Raw genomic sequence first — 19,323 nt, forward strand, 5'->3', positions numbered from 1 at the left:
CCCTCTCCTGTATCCCTGTTGAACTGACTAGCCTGTTATTCCAAGCATGAAATAACAAAATACCCACCTTAGCTAGCATTACTCTTAAGTCATATAGACTTACACCATCTTCCTAGTACCGCAAATCTAGACATGTTAGCCTGAACTATATCAAGCATGTTAAAATATTGTATATGACTAAGTTTAAAACATGTTTTCTTTAAGCAACCTACAAAACATAAAACTGAGGCACCAATAAGCTGGAAATGCACTTAATTCTATTACTGTGTTGACCCTATGCTGGACTACCCATGCATTTCCCTCTCTTTATTCTGTATCTTTCATATTTGCCTCAATAAAAGAAAGAATGACAAAAAAAAAAAACTAAAAAAAAAAAAAAAAGACCTTAACTGCAGTGTCGGTGTCAATGCAAGTGACGAATCTGCATCCTTAAAACAAAAAAAAACTAAAAGTTAAAAAAAACTAAAAAAAAACACTGAATGACTTTTTATTATTTTCGTATTATTTTCATTGTTGTTTAATATCTATCTACTTAAAATAAAAGTTGTAGAGATGTCGAAATCACTATTTCAAAGGAAATAGTCATCTGAAAAAAAAACAACCACAAGAGACAGTATGCAACAATGTAATGATGTATTTATCCTTTTGGCAAAAAAAAGGCGTCCACCCGACTTCACTCCAAAGCCAAGCTGTTGTTTGCCTAGTGGGGTAAGAGTTACGTCAAGAAGCAGTTTGTACAAGTTCCTAGAAATCAGGGGATTCAAGATTAGTAAGACTCTACCAATATTTGTATTTTTTCTCGTATATGAGATTATAATAAAATGTTTAAGCAGGTCTACCTTAATTGTTTTGAAATTATTTTTATTTTCTTCTGAATTTATAGTGATTATATGTAATATGTGTTTATTTTGGAAATACATTAAATTATAATTATCTCTCCCCTTGAGAGCCAAAAAGTTGGGTTTTGTTTCTTTGCCCATTTGGTTTTATCTAAATATTGTATTATTGTAGGAGACGACCAGCCAATGCACAAGTGATTTATGATGCTTTGTGATACCAAAGAAGAAATCTTAAGCGTTAGAAAAAAAATAAAATATATATATATATATACCATGCCCATGCCAAAATATATATACGGTATATACCATACCATGCCCATGGGTTCCCAATTCATTTTTCCTGCAGAACCCTTTGACATAGTGTTTCAACATCGTAAATCTTCGGTGCTGCTGGCTGAGGTTGGTGTGCTGCTCAGTCCCCGCTGCTCCCTCTCCCACTCCAAGCGGCGCGCTCTGTCTGGGAGGAAATGCTGTCACTTCCTCCCAGCATCCAATACTACAGGGGTCCGGTCGCAGTTTTAGATGACCACACCGCCTGACCGAACCCCTGTTTAGCAATACCCATAGGGTGGCCCTATGCTTGGGCGACCTGACGGGAAATTCGCTGCGGAACCCCAATTTTGTTCTAAATGGGAAACGCTAGACCAAACATGTCAAACTCAAAGGCTAACATGTGCCAAATAAATAAGGTTTAAGTTTATGTGGGCGGCAAAAAATAAATACATTCCTTTTTAATTGAAACCAGAGGCGTAACTAGACACCCGGTATGAAAACTGCCCTGGGTTTCCCCTCACGTGCCTCAATTCCCCCTCCTCTCCCCTTAGCCCCTCCATGTGTCTCAAACATGTGTCTCTCGCCCACCTCCCTCTGGTACCTGCTCGCTGCGGTACCCATCTGACAAGAAGTACTTTCTCAGTGAGCACTTCTGGTCAGACAGCTCGGCCATGCTACATACAGTGGCATGAAGGGAATAGCAAAGCCCCAGACCGTGGCCCCCAGACAGCAGTGGAAGGCATAGCTAGACCTCTTTCCTCCAGGGGCCGTCTTTGACTTTACTGCTCCTCTCGCCCAGAATCATCACTGTGCTGTGAGGAATACAGGGAGCAGGGATATGAGGTGATCTATATCCCCTCCACACAGGCTACGCCATGCTCCAAAGCTGGTGGACCAGGCGGAGATGCTGGCAAAGCTTGGCCATGATAAATTGATTGACCGCCAGGAGAGGAGTGCTGTGCGCTCCTCTACTGCCAGTCGCTTGGACATTGTGCCCCTCAGGTGATAATGGCTGGGAAAAGTGTTATTGCAGGGTTGTACGTAGGACTGTGCAGTGTCTGTATGACTGAATGCAAGTATGTTTTGTTATAGAGTAGGTGTATGAATGTAGGGGTGTAGTGCTGTGTGTGTTTATGTACTTTTGCCATTTGAAAGCAGTATATTACTTGTGTGTAGTGTTTGCCTTTGAATGTAGGTGTGTGTCTGTATGTAGTGTCTGTATGTAGTGTCGACATTTGAATGCAGGGGTGTAATTTGTGTAGTGTTGGTGTTTAAATGCTGAGATGTATGCACATACTCACACAAACACACACAAAAAAAGATTCTCACAGAATGACACACATATACACAGGGGCACATACTAACACACGTGCAGATACACGGACAAACACATACAGACTCATGCAGATACACATGTATACATATACAAACATATACACACAAAGAGAAAGATACACATACAAACAGATACACAGACACACAGATACAAATACAGACACACCGATACACACAGATAGATACACATACAGACACATGCAAATACACAGAAACAGATACACAGACACACATGCAGATACACACACTTGCACACAGACAAGCAGATACACAGACACACACTTACACAAACAGAAGCACATACCAACACACAAATAAACACTAAGATAAACACAAACAGACACACATGCAAGTTGAACATTATTTAGCCACCCTCCCACCCGTTTACTACCAGTAGTTTCCTGGGATAGAGTACACCAGTGATTTTATTAGCTGGGCCGCAAAGTTATTCATTGTGGGCCGCAAGTTTGACATGCTTGCACTAGACTGTCTACATAAATAAAAATCCATTAAGTAAAGCACAATCTGAAAATTGACCACTGCAGAAGAAAAGAATAGGGAAAAAATAAAAATAAAAAAAAGATTTATAGATTTAAAAAAATAAACAAATAACAAAGACTTGAAAGAATCACTTGCATAATAATTAAAAGGACCACTATAGTGCCAGGAAAACATACTCGTTTTCCTGGCACTATAGTGCCCTGAGGGTGCCCCCACCCTCAGGGACCCCCTCCCGCCGAGCTCTGGGGAGAGGAAAGGGTTAAACACTTACCTTTCTCCAGCGCCGGGCGGGTAGCTCTCCTCCTCCTCTGATCCTTCCTTTCGGCTGAATGCGCATGCGCGGCAAGAGCTGCACGCGCATTCAGCCGGTCTCATAGGAAAGTATTTACAATGCTTTCCTATGAACGCTTGCGTGCTCTCACAATCTATATATAAATCTAGAATTAAAAATACATAATACACAATCTGAATTTTTAAATAGTCTGGGTAAATCCCTAGTTATTGCACGTGTCTGTATTCCTTTCTGTGTTCAATGAGCAGAAGGTCCATAATTTTAAATGACTTTAAATGCAGTGATTATTTTTACATACCGCCCCAGGAGAAATGATATATACATCATTACTCATACAGTCGCATGACAAAGGCAACAGATGCCGAATGAGATCACCAGAATTCTCACCAAATCACACCTTGAGAAAGTAACTAAACAAGAGACTATTCATCATAAAACTCAAATATATAGTTACTGCGAGGCTCCTAGCATTAAAAACCTGCACCTCAAAAAAGTATGTTTTAAAAAAAAAAAAAAAACTAATTTCAATCACATTTTTTGTTGTAGTGCACGGTACAAAGTGAAAAGGTCACAGGACGCAGTAATCCTCTCAATCTCCCAAACCCTGGATAAATTAATTTACAGAATATTGACATTCCGAGCCGGAACATACATCCCCAGTGCAATATAGAGATAGAACTTAATAACAGCTAAAATCAAATATTGATGTACCATATTCCCTAGAAGCCGCTCAGTCTGCAGCGAGATTTGCAGAGAGCAAGAAATGGGATTGGAAAGAAGAGATTGACTGGGAGAGAAAAACAAAAAAAAAGGCTCAACTGAAAAATCTGCTCCCATTGATATTAGAGGGAGAACTGTATTAAATCCGCTCCCATTGATATTAGCGGAAGAACTGTATTAAATCCGCTCCCATTGATATTAGTGGGAGAACTGTATTAAATCCGCTCCCATTGATATTAGAGGGAGAACTGTATTAAATCCGCTCCCATTGATATTAGAGGGAGAACTGTATTAAATCCGCTCCCATTGATATTAGCGAGAGAACTGTATTAAATCCGCTCCCATTGATATTAGCGGGAGAACTGTATTAAATCCGCTCCCATTGATATTAGCGGGAGAACTGTATTAAATCCGCTCCCATTGATATTAGCGGGAGAACTGTATTAAATCCGCTCCCATTGATATTAGCGGGAGAACTGCATTAAATCCGCTCCCATTGATATTAGCGGGAGAACTGTATTAAATCCGCTCCCATTGATATTAGCGGGAGAACTGTATTAAATCCGCTCCCACCCTAGTTCCAATCAGACTGATGACAACCCTATGACACTTACGGAAGTGAAGCGACACCTCCAGCTAAGGGGTTAATCTCTTTATGTGCAGCGTTTCAAAGCAAAACACTGCACACACAGACTCTAGGCACCATGACCACTTCAAGATAAAACAGAGAACCACAAAAGAGTCCCTCAGTACAATGACAGAGGTAAATACAGCTTCCCTTTAAGATGAGGGTTTTCTGCCAAATAAAATCATATATTGAGAGACCCTGGATTGACCTTTTAGAGGAAAAATAAATTTACTACGGAAATGTGTTCCACCCCATAAGTTCAGCTTAAATAATATAAAGTACGGCTATGTTATTTTCATTTAACTTTAAAATATACAATTTTAACAAAGCCTAAACACATTTTTTAATAAGAGTTTATCAGCAGATGGAGGGCAAGTATCATTTACTTTTTGTTGTATCTTATACAAAACTCCTGCTAGACAGTGTTAATAACAGGATGCTAATAAAATACATTTTAATACTATTTACCGTAAATGGTTTGTGTAATTTGAAATATTTTGTAGTAAATGGTTCAAAATATTATGAATGTTGAAAAAATTTACACGAGAAAAATTATATTTTAGCAATGGTTTATATTGTGGGGATATTTATGGGATAATAAAAGGTAAACAGTTGAGAATTGCCCACTATTTCAATTCTCAGATCCCAAAGATCGTTATCATGTAAGTGAAATGTATTTCATATAAATTAAATCACAATTTGTTATAAAAATAGATACAATTTATTGTGACAAATTAAAAAATAATAATATGTAACATGCGTGATAATAATCAATTAATATTCAGTATAACATGAGTATGCAATACAAATGTCAATACATTCCAATGGTTAACACAACCAATTGTCAAACAAGATTTATGACGCAGTTTCACAGAGCTTGCAGCGTAAGGCCATAAAAACTTTAGCTAACAGTTAGAATAACCCTTTCAATGCTGGCTAGACCTCCTAGGTAATTAAGACCTATTTTCATGTAATTTTAAATAAAATAACATGTAAACCAGCTCATTAGTCATTTCCTGGAACCATCCAATAAGAGCAATCTACCATGTTCTATAAGCAGAATTTTAACTTGCCTAAACAGATATTTCATCTTATTTTAGAGCAAATCAATACACCTGGATAAATATCACAATATGCTAACATGTGATAAATCACATAAATACATAATTATTCTAATTCCATCTACAGAATGGAATGTTTATAACTATATACTTCTTAGTTAACTAAGATTTCTAAATATCGAAATCTGATCGTGATTTATCCAGTCATATATCATGCTATTAGAAAAAAATTAATTCATTTAGATTAATTAAATGAAACCAGTATAATTACCAGTTGAGTAGACATTCTCATCAGATGTTCTCAGGTAGCCAAGTGTCAAGGAATGTTTCTTTCTCACTCTGACTCTGCTTCTTTCTGACTCCTTATCTTTCTTCTCCCCTTGCTTACTCCTTTGCTACTTTTTTTTCTGCTACTCTCTTTTTCTTTGTCTTAACTTTTAAAGGGAAAAATTATCTGTTCGTCACTAGGTGATAGACCAATAGAAAACTGGAGGTGTGGTTACCTTCCAGATAGCAATTTAAGTATTTGGTCTATAGAGGGCAGTCTCGTCCCACTAAACATTCCTATCCAGGAAAGAGTTAACTTTTCCTGGTGGCTATTTTGACGTAATTTAGCTTATCTTTATGGTTATCTATAACTTAAGTTTTCTGTCAGTTCAAAGTGTTTCTTTAGGCTTTCTTCAGACTATGTGTCTGGCAAATTCTGCTATAATTTCTAATATGACAGTTCGTAAACTAAGTTTCACCTCTAAATTACAATGGGACCTTATACAATATCGAAAGTAAAATTAAATTATATAATCTTCTCTGTCACAAATGTCTGGCTTTAGAATTTATTCTATCAATTAGCATTTAGACAGTCTGTCCATCCCCCGTTCTCATTTCTTATCACTTGATTTGTATATACAAACATTCCTAAGCTCCCAGCTCAGTAGTTAGTGTTACAGAAAGGATAGAAATCTTGTGTCTTTTGTTAGCTTGAAAATAACAAAATGGAGTCTGCTCTGTTCAGAGTGACTCTGACAATATACATTTTAATTTCTACCATAGCACAAAATGTCTGCCGATATAAATACCCTGACAATATGTAAGAAAACACACACAGTATAACAAATACATAATCCTAGCCAGTAAAAACACAAGATTGGATTCATTTAAGTCCATAAGATACTAATTCTGGCTTCTAAGTGATACCCCATTGCCTAATGAAGAGAGAGAGAGAGAGAGAGAGAGAGAGAGAGAGAGAGAGAGATTGTATACAGCGTATGGTAGAGGAGACAAATTGGGGTAATATACAGAGTAGCAATGTTCTTTAAACAACTCTTCACAGGCAAGCAATCTGGCCTTATAGGATATTTAGCTAGTCCATACATATACAGTGCCTTGCAAAAGTATTCAACACCCTTGACTTTTTACCTATTTTGTTACATTACAGTTCAATGTTTTATTAATGTTTTTAAGTTCAATGTTTTATTAATCTGAATTTTATGTTATGGATCAGAACACAATAGTCTAAGTTGGTGAAGTGAAATGAGAAAAATATATACATAAAACTTTTTTAGAAATAGAAAATAGGCATGTGCGTATGTATTCACCCCCTTCGTAATGAAGCTCATAAAAAGCTCTGGTGCAACCAATTACCTTCAGAAGTCACATAATTAGTGAAATGATGTCCACCTGTGTGCAATCTAAGTGTCACATGATCTGTCATTACATATACACACCTTTTTTGAAAGGCCCCAGAGGCTGCAACACCTAAGCAAGAGGCACCACTAACCAAACACTGCCATGAAGACCAAGGAACTCTCCAAACAAGTAAGGGACAATGTTGTTGAGAAGTACAAGTCAGGGTTAGGTTATAAAAAAATATCTAAATCTTTGATGATCCCCAGGAGCACCATCAAATCTATCATAACCAAATGGAAAGAACATGGCACAACCTGCCAGGAGACGGCCACCCTCCAGAAATCATGGACCGGGCAAGGAGGGCATTAACCAGGAAGGCAGCCCAGAGACCTACGGTAACCCTGGAGGAGCTGCAGAGTTCCACAGCAGAGACTGGACTATCTGTAGATAGGACGACAATAAGCTGTACGCTCCATAGAGTTGGGCTTTATGGCAGAGTGGCCAGAAGAAAGACATTATTTTCAGCAAAAAAACAAAATGGCATGTTTTGTGTTTGCGAAAAGGCATGTGGGGAAACTCCCAAAATGTACGGAGGAAGGTGCTCTGGTCTGATGAGTCTAAAATTTTACTTTTCGGCTAATGAAAACGCTATGTCTGGTGCAAACCCAACACATCACATCACCCAAAGAACACCATCCCCACAGTGAAACATGGTGGTGGCAGAATCATGCTATGGGGATGTGCTGAATACAAGGTTATTCTTGAGCAAAACCTGTACCACTCTGTGCGTGATTTGAGGCTAGGACGGAGGTTCACCTTCCAGCAGGACAATGACCCCAATCACATTGCTAAAGCAACACTTGAGTGGTTTAAGGGGAAACATGTAAATGTGTTGGAATGGCCTAGTCAAAGCCAAGACCTCAATCTAATAGAAAATCTGTGGTCAGACTTAAAGATTGCTGTTCACAAGCACAAACCACCCAACTTGAAGGACCTGGAGCAGTTTTGCAAGGAGGAATGGGCAAAAATCACAGTGGTAAAATGTGGCAAGCTCATAGAGACTTATCCAAAGCGACTTGGAGCTGTGATTGCTGCAAAAGGTGGCTCTACAAAGTATTGACTTTAGGGGGGTGAATAGTTATGCACATTGACCTTTTCTGTTATTTTGTCCTATTTGTTGTTTGCGTCACAATAAAAAAAAAAAAATCTTCAAAGTTGTGGGCATGTTCTGTAAATTAAATGATGCAAATCCTCAAACAATCCATGTTAATTCCAGGTTGTGAGGCAACAAAACATGAAAAATGCCAAGGGGGGGTGAATACTTTTGCAAGGCACTGCATATTCAGTAAGGTGAAATGATTAACTCTTAATGCAATCAGTTACACACGTTTGTCAGGAGACACAGAGAATCGGTTGGTCAGCCTTTTTTGCGTACCCAAATGATAGATGCTTTACACATCCTTGGTGGGCCTTAGTGTAATCTGACTTGGAGTGGTGTCACATGACACAAGTGACACGAACTACCATGAAAAGAGTTGTCACAATTTTTTTACTGATTTCACTGTAGACAGATACGGTTGCTCATGTTAACTGCAAAATGCTGCTTTCATTTATGTAAAGCAGACATATGTTATATGCAATGTGCACGTTAGGGTACAGTTATTTATTCTGGATTTTAAAGGGACACTGTAGTCACCAGAACAACTACAACTTATTGTAGTTTTTCTGGTGAGTATAATTATTACCTTCAGGCTTTTTGCAGTAAACACTTTTTAGAGACAATGCAGTGTTTACATTACAGCCTAGGCCGGGATACATCAACTGGCCACTCCTCATATGTCTACTAGAGGTGCTTCCTGGGGCAGTGCTGCACAGTTTGACTGCCATTCAGTGTCTCCACCCTCTGCAGGGAGACACTGAACTTTCCTTATAATTAATCTCTATGAGGAGATGCTGATTGGCCAGGGCTGTGTTTGACTTGTGCTGGCTCTGCCCCTGGTCTGCTTCCTTGACAATCTCAGCCAATCCACTGCTTTACCGTGGGAAAGCATTGTGATTGGCTGAGATCACTTTTTCACATTATGTCCTTGGCAGATCAGAGGCAGAGCCAGCACCAATAGATGGTGTTTTAAACACTATAGGGTCAGGAATACATGTTTGTGTTTCTGACCCTATAGTGTTTCATTAAATGCTAGTTTGTGCTAATTAGATTTACTCTACAAGTACAACCTTTTGGCTCCATCACTTATTTCTTTGCTTTAAACAAAATGTTCTCAGTCAGCCACTTAACCTGGTTTGGTGAGAGCTCACTGCAAATCCTGCACATCATGGTGTTTTGCAGGAAATTCAAGTGATTTTTGTTTCTTTTGTTTTTGCATTGTTTTAATGAAGGCTCTACGTAATGCATTAACATGGATCAAATCCAGCATTGTCTATCCCTTCACGGATTTCAGTAGGTCTCGGTCTCTCCGCCCAGCTTATAAATCAAGTAGATTTTCTTGGAAAAACAACCACAAACTTTAAAAATGTCAAATAAATGTATAAAGTGTTAATGAGTATAGTGATACTTACTAGAGTATCTATAGGACACCACAGTGGGGCATATAGGCAGGCCTCTGGATGCCATTGTGATGAACAGTGCTTCACAATTTGTTGCTATATCTTTTTAATCCTCAATGTGTGAATGCATTTTTAGACATCTGATATATCAAATAAGGCTAATGAAAACTGTGGATGCTCCGTGCTGGAAGTGAACCCCATTTAATCTACTCTCTAGTATATTAAAATATATGTAAAAAAAAAAAAAAAGAAACTCATTTAAAGTACCTGCTGTTGTTGAAAATACACAAGGAAGCAGCAACCGTACGAGCGAGCACAGACCAGATGATGTGTAGAGTTTTTTTTCTTGTAGGCCAGTGTTAATTCTCTCAAGGAGTATATGGCACCGAACTCTGGTCCTTGGTTGGTGGCTTCCAACATTAGCTAGTTGGAGGACTATGGCTTGGCACTGATGAAGGATGACAAGCATGAGCCGATTGAGCCTGTTGTCAAGAACACATTTATTTCTAGTGTCTGGCGAGACCCAGATTATTTGGTATCTGCTCTGAAAATTTGTAGCAGAATATACAAATACTTAGCCCACTATGGTTATATACACATTTAAACTGTAATTCCAGAGTCTATGCTTGATCCAGAGGCACACTTCTTGACCTCCCTCAAATACTGATCAAGTTGGTGCTGTTTAACAATTATAACAGTTGACTATAAGCCAGGGGAAAAAAAACAAAAAACATCTTAGTGGATAAAAAAAAAGTTCTCAACAGTAAATCCAATAAAAGTGTACAGATTAATATATATTTATAATGACGTAAAAGACACACCAGTAAGCAGTCGTTTACGGTTTTGCCTAGAGAGGGACATTACTTACAGATAACTAGATATGAAATATATTATTGTACTGACACGGGAAAGAAAATCAATGAATCAAAATTATTAGTGGGTGTCAAAATTCCAAAAATGAAGAACATTCTAGAGGGTCACCATGCTTAGAGTGTGCTTTTGTTAATAATCCATACACATCTCCTTAAAACGTCCCTGTCCTACAGTGCCGAGAATATGGCAGGTAATTCGAAAATGGTTTACAGCTGGGTCGTCCCGTTATTGAGGAATTAGAGTTATAGGAAAGCAGTGTTTTGAGGGGTTTCAAACCATTCCACATATAGATATGGAATAACAAGAGGAAATGTTTGCATAAATCAATAAAAGAAGTCACATATTGGAAGACGATGGAGAAGTTATAATAATAAAGTCTTTAACCAGGGAAGGTACTTTAAGCTTTCACCAGTTATTGGTGGTCAGCAGTGGTTGTTACTATCCAACTAGTCCTCCACCTCCAGAGGACTCCCACCACATATCCTTTAACCCCTTAAGGACCAAACTTCTGGAATAAAAGGGAATCATGACATGTCACACATGTCATGTGTCCTTAAGGGGTTAAAGCAGGGATTATACCGCTGTACGCTCTTCACATCAGAGCTGGCTATAGCTCTTTTAAATGTGAGTTGACTGTACATATTTGTTAACTTTTTCTTTATTTGCCTGTACATTGGTTTTCCTCGCTTTTGTTTTACATACCAGTGGAACGGTTAGACCATCAAAAGCATTGAGGAAACCATCCAAAATCAGCACCTTACAAGACTCTTATTTTTAACCAGATTTGATTTTTTTTCTGTGAACCTATCAGAATCCTAGTTCCACTGTTTAAGTGAGACTTTAAAGACTGTATTATCTCACCTGTTGATACCTAGTATTGTATTATTATTATCAATATTGTTTATTTATCTGGCACAGCCCTTTTCCTGTAATTTTGGTATTTTACATTATCTCTGCTTGACTCTGTCCTAAGGTGCATAAATGTTGGGTCGAGTAGGACCTTCATTTAGAGAGTACCAATACCTACACTTGAAAAAATATGGATGTATTGTAGACAATATAAGGACATGGAGTGGTTTACGCTTCTAATTAAATGACATGGATTATATAATTGTGCTTGTATCACAATGAATTAATGTGCCGTTTTAATTGCTTTCTAGATATGATCTGCCCTCCACAATGAGTCTGAATCTAGCAACGACCAGATCTGAGGACATGGAAATTATTGAGTCTCACAGCTCTCACGAATGTGAGGTAGATCCCCCCGTTGAGCAGGACTGTGTCCGACGATATGAGAGGCCCCCTCCTCTTCATGCAGGAGCGGACTGGAAAATAATCTTACACCTGCCAGAGATAGACACCTGGATTCGAAGCACATCTGAACGAGTGAGGAGGCTCACACAGTCCGTGCAGGAGGACCCTCAAAGTAAGCATGTGGATGTTCACCTAATGCAGCTCAAGGTGAGGAGGTAATTAAGGTGGTACAATATAATTTACTGTAAATTCTTTCTTTCACCAAATCTGATAATGTGGGTTTTTATAACACAGACACATTTCCAACATGTATTATTTGACAGTGTGCAAATCTTGATGTATACAATAAAAAGGTATTTACACACAGTAATTATTGTTGTTCCATAAGTAAAACGGAGTAAATTAATATATCCAATGTTTAACAGATTGTTATTTAAATTCTTCCTGCTGAAAAAAACAACAACAACAAAAAAACCTCATAAAGCAAAGCATAAAACAGGCAATAAAATAAATAAATAAATAATACTAAACACACAATTGGATTGATGAACGTAGAGGAAACATACAGAAATCAAAGGATTTCCTGCAGTTAATTGGTACATTGGTATAACAACCGCTTGATTCTTTTTCTGGCTGATAGGATTGATAGGGTAATATTTTTTTTTTTTTTTTTTTGTAAATATAATTTTTATTTCCTGGATATAGGAGGTAAATATGGTTATTACTGCGTAGACTCGCAGGTCTGTGCAACTTTCAACAAAAAGTTAGAGTCAGGCATAATACGGGCACGCAGGCCCAACAAGGCTGCGGGACACGCAGGTCCCAAATAACAACAACAATAAGAGCACAAGAAGGTGAGTCCCCCCCTCCCTCCCCCGAATTCTTCCCATTTGTCTCAAGCGTCGTCGCCATCCAAAGAAGGGTAATCACCCGTGGCTAAGCTATTGTCCCCTCAGGTTGAGAATAGCTCCCTCTAGTTGGCTACCTCTAGGGTGTCTAGTGCAGAGTACACTATCACCTCCCTTGTACCCCCTGCGGGGGCATTTATGGTCTGCCTGTGCGTGAAGGATGAGTACTTGATCTGATGGGTCGCTACTGTGGGGGTCACGTCTGTAGGGGTTCCCTATTGCCAGCTTACTATATCAGCGGAATGACATTTTGTAGGGAGGTGAACATGCATGGGCTCATTTCCAATGCCCCTATGTCATCATGGCCTTTGAGTAGCGTTTCTAGCTTGTGACTCCTGGGTAGTGGGGAAGGGAGAGGGTTAGGAAAGTGGAGGGGAGGAGGAGGAGGGTCTGTCCGTTGTCCCCTAAGTCATGTAGGCAGAGTTCAGCCCTATATTTAGTTTTGTAGCATCGTCAGGAAGTCCTGTTTCGTCGTAGTCAGTATCCAGTGAGTCCAGATGTCCAAGTATGTCTGATGCTGTTTTTCGGTAGCCAACATGGAGAGCTCCTCCACCGCTCTCAGCTCCTCCATGTGGGTGAACCATTTGAGAAGGGAAGGGGTCTCACTCTTTTTCCAGTATTGTGGAATAGTTTGTTTGGCCATGTTTAGGATGCGGATTGTGAGCGATTTTTTGTACTTAGAAATCGGTATATTCGTGTGGTGAAGCAGCATTGCTGCAGGTTGTAATGGTGGTGGGTTGTCAGAGAAGCGTGAAGTGATTGTGTGTATCTTCCTCCAGAATGGTTGGATGAGTTCGCACGCCCACCAAATATGTAGAGGTGTACCCGGTGCATTTGTGCATCTCCAGCATATGTTGGTCCCATGGGCATGCATGTATTGAGGTGTGTCTGGGGTGCAGTACCATTGCGTGAGTATCTTATAAGCTATCTCCTGGCTCTTGCTAAATATGGAGCAGTGGTGTGTGATCTCACATATCTTTTCCCACTCCCTTGCGCTGAATGTGTGGTCGAGAGCCTCCTCCCATTTGCCCATAAAGCGTGGTGTGGCCGTGGGTGTGTGTGTTTGTAGGAGGGTGTAGAGCTGCGAAATACAGTGTGGTAGCGGTTCAGGGTCTACACAGAGTTGTTCAAAGGCAGTAAGTCCCCTTGTAAGAGCTCCTGCCCGTGGTAGGGTTTTGGTGTAGCTAACTAGTTGTGCGTATCGGAATTGGGTCGTGAACGGCTGGTTAGGGTCACCGCACAGGTCAGTTAAGGACCTCAGCCCCTGACCGGAGCATACATGTCTCAGTCTCGGCAGTGGGCATTGCACCAGGGCCCTCAGTGCCCTAGGGTCCTTACCTGGTGGGAAGCCTGGGTTATGTGTAAGGGGAAGCAGTGGGGACGGGAATGTGGAGAGTGTGTGTCTACCTACACTCCCTCTCCATACCTTCAGCGTCGCTTTCGTGTATGTGGAGTAGTGTGTTTCCTTTCCGTCAGTCCCCCCGGGGAGCCACGGGATGAGGGCAGCTGGGATCCCGGCCAACCCTTCCTCCGCCTGTTTCCATAGTTTACCGACCCCAGTCTTAGACCACTCCACTACCCGTTGCAGATGGCATGCCTTGTAATATTGCCGAAAATCGGGTAAGGCTAGGCCCCCTTTGTTCCTAGGTTGGGTGAGTAGTGCATATTTTAGTCTGGGCCTCCTCCCATCCCACACAAAGGCTCCCATTGCTTGTCGAAGTGTAGTAAAGAATGAGGTGGGGATCGAGATAGGCAGAGCCTGGAAAAGGTAGAGTAATCTCGGTAGTAGGTTCATTTTAATTACTTGGATTCTACCCAGCCAGGAAATATGCGGTAGGGCCCACTCCCTCATGTCTGCTTGGAACCTAGTCAGTATCGGGGCAAAGTTTGCTGTAAAGAGCTCCGATTCCCTAACCGTCAGCCAAGTGCCGAGGTAGCGGATTTTATCAGTGGCCCAATGGAACGCGAAGCTGCGTTGGAGCTGTGTCGTTCTCCTTTTGGGTACGCTGACATTTAAAACATACGACTTGGAGAAATTGATCTTGTACCCTGACAACCTGCCGAAGGTCTGGAATTCCCGCACCAGGTTGGGGAGGGTGACCTCTGGGTGTGTTATGAAGAAAAGGAGGTCATCTGCGTATGCAGCTAGCTTATGGTGTGTGTCTCCTATGCGCACTCCCTTGATATCTGGGTGGTGGCGGATAGTAGAGAGCAGGGGTTCCAGGGCCAGGACAAACAGCAACGGAGATAGGGTAATATTTAAATGGAAGCGATCATTCTCAGATTTTTAATAAATTTTATTTTCAAGCAAACCCTTAAAATGAGCCTGTCTTACAATAAAAAATGCGAATGCCAAAATCAGCTACTGAGAGGTCAAAAATAGAATAAAAAAATGTACACAATAAAAGTTGCTCTTTTAAAAAAAGGGTGATTTGTGCATATTATTATACATAATATTTAAACAGTAGGACAGCTCCCTCCCAAACCAACAATTTAAACCCTATACACATAGATTCGGTATCACTATATTATCAAAGGTTGGATTATACCTCCCCGCCAAAAAAAACAACAAACCCCCCCCCATACAAACAAACAAAAACAAACAATCCATAACAAAAAGTGCTTCTACAAGGTGTCTTAACACAAGCGGAATTTGTTGTCCCCAACCTACCTACTGAAGGTTGAACTGGAGAGAGGGTGAAATGCTAAACAAAACAACAGCAACAAACTTAATAGTCTATCATAGGTGTACAAAGACTAAAACTTTAGCTAGCATGAGTTTTATCTAATTATTGTTAGATTTACTACTTGCTAGACTCTCTTTCCCTTACTACTCTACTGAGAAGCCAACTGCGAATGATTCACAGTGCCTAACACTAAAGAGCCTTACCAAGATCTGAACTACCTAGAGTACCCAGGTAATCAGTCTGCTGCAAGAGCCATTTGGAGCAGATTTTTAAGCTACGCAAATAGGGGATTTGCAGCATACGATGAATATTCAAAGAACTGTCTATTATAACCCTTGAACTTTGTAATTGTATAAAAACTCCTAGCCTGTTCTTTCAATTCTCATGTGTATCTTCATGGTGCCCGTTAATGGCTAGAAGGCATCTCTAAGAAATGTACCCATGTTTTAGGGTGATGCTTTTTAACTAAAAACTTGTGGGAAAACCACAATATAAGGCAAACAGCTTGGTAGCTTGTGTCCCAAGAACTTACCCATTCACAATCAGAATGACGAAAAACTCAAAGGTTCAAGGTCAAGGTCCGAGTGTACATTAAGATACAATGGTTTGTTGGCTTCTTCAATGCCTGAATTAGGTATTACAGGCCAAACAATACTATTGTATTGTAGACAAGGCTCAACATTTCAAGTCCAATTCTACTGGCCAGACTTAAACCTAACCTCATCAAACTACTCATCTACTCCAATAACACCTCTGGGAATGAAGAGTGCAGCGGCATGCAACGCTTTGCTGTAGCTGGAATCATGAAAACCCCATTTGCATGTTCATAAGAATAAAATAAAATAAAATGATTTCATATCAAATTATGACACAGTGACTGGTTGGTAGGCAGAAAAGGAATAAAGAGTGTGGGGCTTTAGGACCAGAACAGAACTTGTTCTGTGCAGATTGGTAGAGAGTGGAAATATTTAGCCCTGTGTAGAGAACAAAGAGGAAATGTCCAGACATGGGCTCTTATTGGGTTAGAAGGTAATTACAGATCATAGAAAGCTACATTGCAGTTCATTAATTGATTCTCGAGAAAGAAATTCGACTTTCTGGTGGCATCGTGGCAGGTGTCCATTCATCGTGGCAGGTGTGCATTCTTTGTGGCATTGTGGCAGGAGTCCATTCATTATGGCATCGTGGCAGGTGTGCATTCATTATGGCATGGTGGCAGGAGTCCATTCATTATGGCATCGTGGCAGGTGTGCATTCTTTGTGGCATTGTGGCAGGAGTCCATTCATTATGGCATCGTGGCAGGAGTCCATTCATTATGGCATCGTGGCAGGTGTCCATTCATCGTGGCAGGTGTGCATTCATTGTGGCATTGTGGCAGGAGTCCATTCATTATGGCATCGTGGCAGGTGTCCATTCATCGTGGCAGGTGTGCATTCTTTGTGGCATTGTGGCAGGAGTCCATTCATTATGGCATCGTGGCAGGAGTCCATTCATTATGGCATTGTGGCAGGAGTCCATTCATTATGGCATCGTGGCAGGAGTCCATTCATTATGGCATCGTGGCAGGAGTCCATTCATTATGGCATCGTGGCAGGTGTGCATTCATTGTGGCATGGTGGCAGGAGTCCATTTGGTATGGCATCATGGCAGGTGTCCATTCGGTATGGCATCGTGGCAGGTGTCCATTCAGTATGGCATCGTGGCAGGTGTGCATTCATTATGGCATCGTGGCAGGTGTCCATTCATTATGGCATCGTGGCAGGTGTCCATTCATTATGGCATTGTGGCAGGTGTCCATTCATTATGGCAATGTGGCAGGAGTCCATTTACTATGGCATCGTGGCAGGTGTCCATTAATTGTGGCATCGTGGCAGGAGTCCATTCATTGTGGCATTGTGGCAGGAGTCCATTCGTTATGGCATTGTGGCAGGAGTCCATTCATTATGGCATTGTGGCAGGTGTCCATTCATTATGGCATTGTGGCAGGTGTCCATTCATTATGGCATTGTGGCAGGTGTCCATTCATTATGGCATTGTGGCAGGTGTCCATTCATTATGGCATTGTGGCAGGTGTCCATTCATTATGGCATTGTGGCAGGTGTCCATTCATTATGGCATTGTGGCAGGTGTCCATTCATTATGGCATTGTCGCAGGTGTCCATTCATTATGGCATTGTGGCAGGAGTCCATTTACTATGGCATTGTGGCAGGTGTCCATTAATTGTGGCATCGTGGCAGGAGTCCATTCATTGTGGCATCGTGGCAGGAGTCCATTTGTTATGGCATTGTGGCAGGAGTCCATTCATTATGGCATTGTGGCAGGTGTCCATTCATTATGGCATTGTGGCAGGTGTCCATTCATTATGGCATTGTGGCAGGTGTCCATTCATTATGGCATTGTGGCAGGTGTCCATTCATTATGGCATTGTCGCAGGTGTCCATTCATTATGGCATTGTGGCAGGAGTCCATTTACTATGGCATTGTGGCAGGTGTCCATTAATTGTGGCATCGTGGCAGGAGTCCATTCATTGTGGCATCGTGGCAGGAGTCCATTTGTTATGGCATTGTGGCAGGAGTCCATTCGTTATGGCATTGTGGCAGGTGTCCATTTGTTATGGCATCATGGCAGGTGTCCATTCGTTATGGCATCATGGCAGGTGTCCATTCGTTATGGCATCATGGCAGGTGTCCATTCGTTATGGCATCATGGCAGGTGTCCATTCATTATGGCATTGTGGCAGGTGTCCATTAATTGTGGCATCGTGGCAGGTATCCATTCATTGTGGCCTGAGCTATGTCATGATGGCCCTGTGTCAAGGACTGAGAGTTTCTCCTGCAATAATGGCCTTGCCAATAGAGTGAACATGTCACCCACAAGGTACGCAGCTGAAAATGACTGCTTCAAGTTAGAAAATGCAATCCATATATTCAGCTAGCAACAATCACATCAAATGTATCGACTGATCGAAAGATTAACCGGGTTTGTGCTGCTCACAATGCCCATTGATTCAGTGCAGAGATGTGCATCCACTGACTGCGGTGGCATATTTGTGGTTAAAATCTTTTTTCAGAAATAAAATGCTACCAATGCCTTTGGCCAGCCTGATGTTTAGATCAAATTCTATTACCTACAAGGACGATATCTTCCTGATAAACTTGACCTTTTGGCATCTGGGCTCTCATTGTTCCGCATGGTTGACCACTTTACAGACAAGACAAATTTTAACCGCTTAAGAACCAGAAGTTACACCATCTCAAATGCTAAATTCCATTTGTTAGCAGGTTATTCACTCTGTATTTAGCTCTGGCAGCTCCATGCAACCCTTCGTTAACTTGCTGGCCCTTTGTATTTTGGAATCCCTGAATAAATTAGACTTGCTATGACATCATAGACTGACACTGGTCTTTAAAGTTTAAAGGGGCTTTCTGGAAAAATATTTTATAAATCATTTGTTTTATTTGTTCACAGATTTTCAATTCAGAGCAGTGTTGCACAAAGAAATGCCGCATGTTTAACGTTCTATTAGAAATACCAAGAACTATACACGTATTCAAATTATGTTTTTATTAATGGAACCATAGACTAACTGTCCCTTTAAGATGCTCGTAAGAGCCCAAAATGAAACCCTTCAATATAAATAGTCAAATTGCTGATCTCATATGGCTCATTTATCTAATAAAATTGTATCAGCAAAAAATAGAAAAAGCATTAGATATAAAACTAAATATTAGAGATATGCGCACAATCTGCTTAGCCCTTTTTCA

General features: G+C 40.6%; 1 protein-coding gene across 1 annotated transcript in view; it reads left to right on the forward strand.

The window, feature by feature from the left end:
- AKAP6 (A-kinase anchoring protein 6) overlaps window positions 1-19,323 on the forward strand; it is a 133,167-nt gene that overhangs the window by 20,921 nt on the left and 92,923 nt on the right. The window contains exon 2 of the mRNA XM_063439612.1: window positions 11,868-12,168. Within this exon, the coding sequence (XP_063295682.1) occupies window positions 11,887-12,168 (282 nt within the window). The 5' untranslated portion in view covers window positions 11,868-11,886. The remainder of the gene's footprint in view (window positions 1-11,867; window positions 12,169-19,323) is intronic.

This window comes from Pelobates fuscus, chromosome 13 (genome assembly GCF_036172605.1).
Source record: "Pelobates fuscus isolate aPelFus1 chromosome 13, aPelFus1.pri, whole genome shotgun sequence".
Lineage (NCBI taxonomy): Eukaryota > Metazoa > Chordata > Amphibia > Anura > Pelobatidae > Pelobates > Pelobates fuscus.